Raw genomic sequence first — 9945 nt, forward strand, 5'->3', positions numbered from 1 at the left:
ATACTTATGATCTAGCTAGTTTTTCTAGCTGCACTTTTGAAAAGTATTTTTTTTAATACAAATTTATTTACTTATTATTTGTTTTTGGTTGTGTTGGGTTTTCATTGCGGTGCGCGGGCTTCTCATTGCCGTGGCTTCTCGTTGCAGAGCACGGGATCTAGGTGTGCAGGCTTCAGTAGTTGTGGCACGGGGGCTCAGTAGTTGTGGCTTGTGGGCTCTAGAGCTCAGGCTCAGTAATTGTGGCACACAGGCTCAGTGGCTCCGCGGCATGCATGATCCTCCCAGGCCAGGGCTCGAACCTGTGTCCCTTGCATTGGCAGGCAGATTCTTAACCACTGCGCCGCCAGGGAAGCCCAAAAAGCATTTTTTTTAAACTAACAAATAACTCTTTATTCAAGATACATTTTCCCTAGACTTTTTTTTAAGTAACAGAGAAGGGACTTTATAACTGGAAAAAAGTTTTTGAACAAATCTAGGCTGCTTTCTTCCACCTCCATTTACATTATTAAGGTATGCTCTTATTCCTTTATGGTATATTTCTTAAAATACTTTTTTATAAAATATGTTTATTATAATAAATTTGGAAATTTCCAACAAGGAAATTAAAATTATCAGTAATCTTCTCCCTGCTTCCCCCAAATAGTTTATGTAGAGCGATGAGGATTCACCAGCTGTTTCTAGAGTTTCTATTAGAATTCTCAGACATGTTTGGATCTCCCTGTGTCCTCAGATTGAGGGAGTCATATCTTGTATATCTTATATATGGTTGATCCAAATACCCAGAGACTTGTTATGAGTTGAAGCATATGTGTCAGAATTCTGTGTTCCTTTCTCAAGCCTCAAAAATTACACAGCTAGCATTGCGAGAACGGTTTCCTAACACAGATCTGGCATTGAAGTCATTTTTTTAAGTGAAAATAAAAACTATTAAAAGATATGCACTCCACGTGATTTTAGCATATATGCAAAGGGTTTAATCCTCAGGGGATCCAGATTCTCTGTTACACTTTTTGAAGAACTGTATGACTCAAACTAACACTTTTGGAACCCCAGCATTTAGAGTAAAATCTACTCAAGGGGGTGTATGTTTGAAACCATCCTTGGTATAGAGGTGATAAATAGACCCTAAGTTCCTGCTTTGGTCGTAAGCTCTAAAGACTTTCCAATGTTTTTTTCAACTTACAGTTGATTCCTAGAGTTGTCCTACCCTGATGGAATGAACCCTGTGCTACCATTAGGTTGGTTACAGGCTTATCAGGCTCCCTTGGGTCCCAATTGAACTTCCCAATGTCCTGGAAGCTTTGAGGATGCAGATTAAGGGCCCAGTGTTTCTAAACCTGCCTGACCATAAGGATCACCTGGGGTACTGATTAAATAATATATCCATTGGGCTAGGCCTGGGAATGTGTTTTTTTTACCAAGTGACCCATGAGATCCTTCAGGCAAGTTTGGGAAACTAGCCTATCCAACTACATTTAGGCTACTTAGTAATATGCAATTTGGGAGTTGTAATTGTTGGAAGTCTATTTTCTGTGCTCTCACATACACACAAAAAAATTAGATCCAAAGTTGTCAGATAGTGCACTTGTCAAAAAGTACAAATAGGTGCTATGAGTTCCTTAAAGGTGTGAGAAACTAAAGCAAAGAAGTCCACAAAGTAGAAGTCAGCAGTATGCATGCATATTGGTATCAGGAGTCCAAGGAGGCCAGGAACTCCTAGACAGGCCCAAGGGGCAGCAGGGCTTCAGAAAATCAGAAACAGGTAACACTGAGGTGGTGGTGGCCAGGCATAAAGGTAGATTGAGTTTCAAGACCCTAAGAGAGAGTGGAAGGGAAAAGGCAACCAGGCACAAGAGCAAGTGCCACCATCTGGATTTATTCAGTGAGGCAAGAACCGATTCTAGCAGAGCTGGTCGAACTGAAAGTATACCCAAAATAAGCACAAACAGCCTCCCTTCACAGCTTCTACAACAGCTGTCCCTTTTATCTAGGACTTAGAGCAAGGGACAGAATTGTATATAAGGTTTTATTACAAGTAAACTGATTTAACTTGGTTGATTATCTGATCACAGATTAGAAGGGGAGAAGTGTAACAGCTGAGAGCTGACTAGAAGGGGAGAGAGAAGCTGATACTAAAACTATTTAAAAGGCGTAACATGATTTAGCTACATAGTATTGTTCATAAGAGTAAAATAATTCAATCCAGTGTCCAACAACAGGAAATTGGTTAATGTGGTAGGTTCACATATTGGAATACTAAACAGCCTTTCTAAATGACCTAGAAGAATAGGGAATAAACTTGGAAAGTTTTCACTCTGTAGTCAATGGGCAAAACCTGTTATAAAACAGCATGTACAATGTGGTCCAATTTGGGGGGAAAGTGTATATTCATGGGAGGAAAAAGCCTAAAATTAATAACAGCTCAGATTTGTTTGTTTTTTTTATTGTGGTTAAAAAAAAAACCATAACATTAAATTTACCATCTTAAACATTTTTAAGTTCAGCGGCATTAAGTTACATTCACATTGTTGTACAACAGATCTCTGGAACTATTTCATCTTGCCAAACTGAAACTTATACCCACTAAACATTAATTCCCTCTCCCTCCTTTCTCCAGTACTTGGCAATCACATTTCTACTTTTTGTTTCTGTGATTTGACTACTTTAGATACCTCATATGAGTAGAATCATACAGTAATTGTCCTTTTATGCTGGCTTACTTCACTTAGCATAACGTCCTTGAGGCTCATCCTTGTAGAATGTGACCAAATTTTCTTCTTTTTTTAAGTTTGCATAATATTCCATTGTATGTATTGTATGAACCACATTTCGATTATCCATTCAGCTGTTAATGGAATTTGGGTTGCTTCTACCTCTTGGCTAGTGTAAATAATGTTTTAATGAACATCTCTTAAAGATCCTGCTTTGAATTCTTTTGGTTATACACCCAGAAATGGGTTTGCTGGATCATATGGCAGCTCTGTGTTTAGTTTTTTGAGAAGCCTTTACACTGCCCTTCATAGGAGTTACACCATTTTACGTTCCCACCAGCAGGGTTTCAGTTTCTCCACATCCACCCCAACACTTAGTTTCTTGTTTTGATAGTGGCCTTCCTAATAGGGGTGAGGTGATATCTCGGGATTTTGATTTGCATTTCTCTTATTATTAGTGCTGTTGAGTATCTTTTCATATGCTTGTTGGCCATTTGTGTATCTTCTTTGGAGCACTATCTATCTATTGAACTCCTTTGCCCATTTTTTAATAGGGTTATTTGTTTTCTTGTTGAGTTTTAGAAATTCCCTATGTATTCTGAATGTTAACCCTTTATCATATATATGATTTGCAAATATTTTCACCCATTCCATAGATTGCCTTTTCACTCTGTGGATTGTTTCCTTTGACACACATAAGTTTTGAAGTTTGATATAGTCCCATTTGTCTATTTTTGCTTCTATTGTCTGTGTTTTTGGTATCACATTCAAGAAATCATTGCCAAATCCAATGTCCTGAAGCTTTTCTCCTGTGTTTTCCTCTAGTAGTTTTATACTTTTAGGTCTTACATTTAGGTCTTTAACCTATTTTAATTTTGGTCCATGGCATAAGGTAAGTGTCCAGCTTCATTCTTTTGCATGTAAATATACAGGTTTCCTAGTACCATTTGTTGAAAAGACTATCTTTCCCTATTTTGTAGTTTTGACATCTTTGCCAAAAATTATTTGGCTATATAGGCAAGGGTTTATTTCTAGGCTCTAGTCTCTGTTTCATCAGTCTGTATATCTGCCTTTATGCCAGTACCAGACTGTCTCAATTGGTGTTGCACTGTAGCTGGTTTTGGAATAAGGAAATGTGAGGCCTCCAACTCTGATCTTTTTCAAGATTATTTTGGCTATTCAGCTATTTTTGAAATTTCGTATGCATTTTAGTATTTTTTTTCTACTTCTGCAAAAAAATGACATTGGGTTTTTGATATGAATTACATTGAATCTTAACATCGCTTTATGTAGTATGCACATTTTACCAATATTAAGTCTCCCAAACCGTAAGCACAGCATGTCTCCATTTATTTGTGTCTTCTTTGATTTCTTTTAGCAATGTTTTATAGTTTTCAGTGTACAAGTCTTTCACCTCCTTGGTTAAGCTTATTCCTATGTATTTTATCCATTTTGATGCCATAGTTAATGTGATTGTTTTTTTAATTTTCTTTTCACATTAGCCATTATTAGTGTATAGAAATACACCTGATTTTTGTGTGTTGATTTTGTATCCTACTACTTTGCTGAAATTACTTATTAATTGTAACAGGGTTTTTTTGTGTGTGTGCATGAAGTCTTTACGGTTTTCTACATATACGATCACGTAACCTGTGAACAGAGATCATTTTACTTCTTCCTTTCCGAATTGGGTGCCTTTTATTTCTTTTTCTTGTCTAATTGCTCTGGCAAGGACACTCGGTACTAAGTTGAATACAAGTGGTGAGATGGGGCATCTTTGCCTTGTTCCTTTTTTTTTTTTTAATGGAAACTTTTAATCCTAATTGCTTTTTTTAAAATTCATTTATTTAATTTTTATGGGTTATTTGTTTTCTTGTTGAGTTTTAGAAATTCCCTATGTATTCTGAATGTTAACCCTTTATCATATATATGATTTGCAAATATTTTCACCCATTCCATAGATTGCCTTTTCACTCTGTGGATTGTTTCCTTTGACACACATAAGTTTTGAAGTTTGATATAGTCCCATTTGTCTATTTTTGCTTCTATTGTCTGTGTTTTTGGTATCACATTCAAGAAATCATTGCCAAATCCAATGTCCTGAAGCTTTTCTCCTGTGTTTTCCTCTAGTAGTTTTATACTTTTAGGTCTTACATTTAGGTCTTTAACCTATTTTAATTTTGGTCCATGGCATAAGGTAAGTGTCCAGCTTCATTCTTTTGCATGTAAATATACAGGTTTCCTAGTACCATTTGTTGAAAAGACTATCTTTCCCTATTTTGTAGTTTTGACATCTTTGCCAAAAATTATTTGGCTATATAGGCAAGGGTTTATTTCTAGGCTCTAGTCTCTGTTTCATCAGTCTGTATATCTGCCTTTATGCCAGTACCAGACTGTCTCAATTGGTGTTGCACTGTAGCTGGTTTTGGAATAAGGAAATGTGAGGCCTCCAACTCTGATCTTTTTCAAGATTATTTTGGCTATTCAGCTATTTTTGAAATTTCGTATGCATTTTAGTATTTTTTTTCTACTTCTGCAAAAAAATGACATTGGGTTTTTGATATGAATTACATTGAATCTTAACATCGCTTTATGTAGTATGCACATTTTACCAATATTAAGTCTCCCAAACCGTAAGCACAGCATGTCTCCATTTATTTGTGTCTTCTTTGATTTCTTTTAGCAATGTTTTATAGTTTTCAGTGTACAAGTCTTTCACCTCCTTGGTTAAGCTTATTCCTATGTATTTTATCCATTTTGATGCCATAGTTAATGTGATTGTTTTTTTAATTTTCTTTTCACATTAGCCATTATTAGTGTATAGAAATACACCTGATTTTTGTGTGTTGATTTTGTATCCTACTACTTTGCTGAAATTACTTATTAATTGTAACAGGGTTTTTTTGTGTGTGTGCATGAAGTCTTTACGGTTTTCTACATATACGATCACGTAACCTGTGAACAGAGATCATTTTACTTCTTCCTTTCCGAATTGGGTGCCTTTTATTTCTTTTTCTTGTCTAATTGCTCTGGCAAGGACACTCGGTACTAAGTTGAATACAAGTGGTGAGATGGGGCATCTTTGCCTTGTTCCTTTTTTTTTTTTTAATGGAAACTTTTAATCCTAATTGCTTTTTTTAAAATTCATTTATTTAATTTTTATTTTTGGCTGCGTTGGGTCTTCATTGCTGCGCACGGGCTTTCTCTAGTTGCGGCGAGCGGGGGCTACTCTTCACTGCAGTGCACAGACTTCTCATTGTGGTGGCTTCTCTTGTTGCGGAGCACAGTTTCTAGGCTTGCAGGCTTCAGTAGTTGTGGCACATCAGCTCAGTAGTTGTGGCTTGCAGGCTGTAGAGCACAGGCTCAATAGTTGTGGCGCACGGGCTTAGTTGCTCCACTTTGCCGCCTTTCTGACCTTAAAGGAAAAACTCAGTCTTTCGTGGTTGAATATGATGTTAGCTGTGGCCTTTTCATATATGGCTTTTATCATGTTGAGGTAGTTTCCTTCTTTTCCCAGTTTGTTGAGTGTTTTTATCATGAAAAAGTGTTGACTTTGTCAAATGCTTTTTCTGCATCATTTGAGATGATCATATGGATTTTGTCCTTCATTTTGTTAATGTGGTGTATTATATTGATTGATTTTGTGTGTTGAACCATCCTTGCATTCCAGGTACAAATCCCACTCAATCGTGTATTATCCTTTTAATGTGCTGTTGAATTCAGTTTACTAGTATTTTATTGAGGGTTTATGTATCATTATTCATCAGGAATATTTGTCTGTAGCTTTCTTGTGTCTTTTTCTAGTTTTGGTATCAGAATAATGCTGCCTTTGTACAATGAGTTTGGAAGTGTTCCCTCCTCTTCAGTTCTCTGGAAGGGTGTGAGAAGGATTGGTATTTTAATCCTTTAATTGTTTGGTAAAACCCCTCAGTGAAGTTATCTTGTCCTGGTTGGGAGGTGTTTGATTACTGCTTCAATCTCCTTATTAGTTATAAGTCTGTTCAGATTCTTTATGATTTACTTTTGGTAGGTTTTATGTTTCTAGGAATTAATCCATTTCTTCTAGGTTATCCGATTTGTTGATATATAATTGTTCACAGTAGTCTTTTTTTTTTTTTTGGCTGCACTGCACAGTTTGCAGGATCTTAGTTCCCCAACCAGAGATCAAACCCATGCCCTCTGCAGTGGAAGCACAGAGCCCTAACCACTGGACTGCCAGGGAATTCCCCACAGTAGTCTTTTATAATGCTTTTTTATTTCTGTGACATTAGTTATACTATCTACTCTTTCAATACTAATTTTAGTTATCTGAATCTTCTAGCTCTTTTTCTTAGCTAATCTAGATAAGGGTTTGTCAATTTTGATGATCTTTTTAAAAGACCATGTCTTAGTCTGCTTGGGCTGCCAAAATAAAACATCATAGAATGGATGGCTTAAAAAAAAGATATTTATTTCTCACAGTTCTGGAGCCTGAAAGTCCATATCAGGGTGCCAGCATAGTCAGGTTCTGGTGAGAACCCTTTTCCTAGCTTGCAGATAGCTGCCTTCTTCTTGGGTGCTAAGGTGGCCTTTTGTCATGCGTGTGCATGAAGAAATAGATTTCTCTCTCCCTCTTCTTACGAGGGCACTAGTCCCATCATGAGGTTCCCACCCTCATGACCTAATTCAAACCTAATTATCTCTCAAAGGCCCCACCTCCAAATAACATCGCTTTGGTGGTCAGAGCTTCAACATATGAATTTGGGTGAGGGGACACAAACATTCAGTTGGTTTTATTGGTTTTATTAATAATACCAACTCTTTTGGGCTTCCCTTGTGGCGCAGTGGTTGAGAGTCTGCCTGCTGATTCAGGGGACACGGGTTCGTGCCCCGGTCCGGGAAGATCCCACATGCCACGGAGCAGCTGGGCCTGTGAGCCATGGCCGCTGAGCCTGCGCCTCCGGAGCCTGTGCCCCGGAACGGGAGAGGCCACAACAGTGAGAGGCCCGTGTACCACACACACAAAAAAATAATAATAATACCAACTCTTGGATTTATTGATTTTTTTCTATTGTTTTTCTATTCTTTATTTCATTTACCTCTACTTTAATCTTTATTGTTTCTTTCCTTCTGTTAAATTTACATTTAATTTGTTCTTTTTCTATTTCTTCAAGGTATAAAATTAGATTATTGATTTGAGATCTTTCTTCTTTTTAATGCAAGTGTTTATAAAGTTCCCTCTTATCACTGCTTTTGCTGCATCCCGTAAGTTTTGGTATGTTGTATTTTTCATTTTTCTCTAAGTATTTTCTAATTCACTTGTGATTTATTCTTTGACTCATTTGTTGTTTAAGAGTATGTTGTTTAATTTCCACATACTTGTGTTTTTTCCTTCTTCTGTTGATTTCTAATTTCATTCTATTGTGATCTGAGATACTTTGTATGATTTCAGTCTTCTTAAATTTGCTAAGACTTGTTTTGTGACCTAACATATGGACTACCTTGGAGAATGTCCATGTGCACTTGAGAAGAATGTGTATTCTGCTATTGTTGGGTGAAGTTTTCTGTATATGTTTGGTTCAATTATTCTACAGTGTTAAGTCCTCTGTTTTCTTATTGATCTTCTGTTTGGCTGTTCTATCCATAACTGAAAGTGGAATATTGAAGTATCCTACTATTATTGTGTTGTTGCCTTCAGTTCTGTCAATGTTTGCTTCATATATTTAGGAGTTCTAATGTTAGGTGCATGTATATTATAACTGTTATATCTTCCTGGTGAATTGACCCTGTTATCATCATGCAATGTCCTTCTTTGTCTCATTTGATAGTTTTGGTATTAAAGTCTATTTTATCTAAGTATGGCCACCTCTGCTCTCTTTAGGTTCCTGTTTGCATAGAATATTTTTTCCATCCTTTTGCTTTTAGCCTATGTGTGTCTTTAGATCTATAGCATGTCTCTGTAGACAGCATATTAGTTGGTTCTTGTTTTTTATCCATTCAACCAATCTGTGTCTTTTAATTGGTACATTTAATCCATTTACATATAAATTAATTATAGGCAGGAAAGGACTTATATTGCCATTTTGTTTTCTGTATATCTTATAACTTTTTTGTCCCTCTCTCCATCCTGCTGCCTTATTTTGCATTTTGCCGATTTTTTTGGTAGTGACATATTTTGATTCCCTTCTCATTTCCCTTTGTGTATATTCTATAATTTCTCTGTGGTTATCACTGTAATTACATAAAATATTTTAAAGTTATAATAATATGTTTTAAACTGATAACAACTTTAATCACATATAAAAACTCTGCTCCTTTACAGTTCTGCCTCACCCACTTTATGTTACTGAGACATAAATTATCTCTTGTAACATTGCATATTTATTAACATAAATTTATAATTACTTTTTATGCTTGCTTTTGTTTTTTTGAACTCTGTACCAGATTTAAAAGTGATTTATGCACTTACATTACAATACTACATAATTATAAATTTATCTCTATGTTTACCTTTACCAAGGAGTTTTATATTTTTGTATGGTTTTTGTTGCTCTTTATCATCCTTCTGCTTTAACTTGAAGGACTCCCTTTAGTATTTCTTTTTTTTCTTCCTAGCCAGTTTGTTTTCTCTTGACACCACAATGCTCAGGTCTCAACCATGTACTTCGATGGTGGTCACAACCATTACTTCCATTGCTGCTGCTTGGTCTTCAGGTTCTCCTCACGCTTGTTGAGCTGGCAGTGCATAGTACATATTTTCTTGGGCTGAAGTTCCAGGGGTTTGTACTTCTTGCCCTTGTAGAATTTCCTGAGGTTCTCTTTCTGAGTCTGGTTAACGGCAGCGAGAACACAGGCAATAGATTTGCAAACAACTCGAATCTTATAGAGTTTGGATGCTGCACTGCCTGTCACTTTGGAGACATGCAGCTGGGACAGCTCCACTTTCAGGTCATCCATCTGTTTCAGCAGCTCCTCCTTCTTCTAGCCTGAAAGTCTCAAGACTTAATCTTGGCCATGGCTGCACAAGGATGCTTTAAAGTATGAAACAGATGAATGAAGACATCTTCTTTACCCAAAACATTAGTCAATGTGAAAAATTATTGCAGAAGAAGAAACTCAAGGGGTCTGACTTCAATAATACTCATCAAAGGTAAATTAATATAACAAAATACCACTTCATGCCCATCAAATTGGCAAAAATCAAAGTCTTACAATAACAGTGTTAATGAAGATGTAACACAGTGGAGACTCCGGT

At 36.5% G+C, this 9945-nt stretch overlaps 1 protein-coding gene across 1 annotated transcript; it reads right to left on the reverse strand.

Moving 5' to 3' along the window:
* Positions 1–9374: 9374 nt before the first annotated feature.
* On the reverse strand, positions 9375–9647 carry LOC112065842 (60S ribosomal protein L35-like). Its single transcript, XM_055084691.1, has one exon. The coding sequence runs from the start codon at positions 9645–9647 to the stop codon at positions 9375–9377; it is 273 nt and encodes a 90-aa protein (XP_054940666.1).
* Positions 9648–9945: the final 298 nt, after the last annotated feature.

The sequence above is a fragment of the Physeter macrocephalus genome, chromosome 5 (genome assembly GCF_002837175.3).
Source record: "Physeter macrocephalus isolate SW-GA chromosome 5, ASM283717v5, whole genome shotgun sequence".
NCBI lineage: Eukaryota > Metazoa > Chordata > Mammalia > Artiodactyla > Physeteridae > Physeter > Physeter macrocephalus.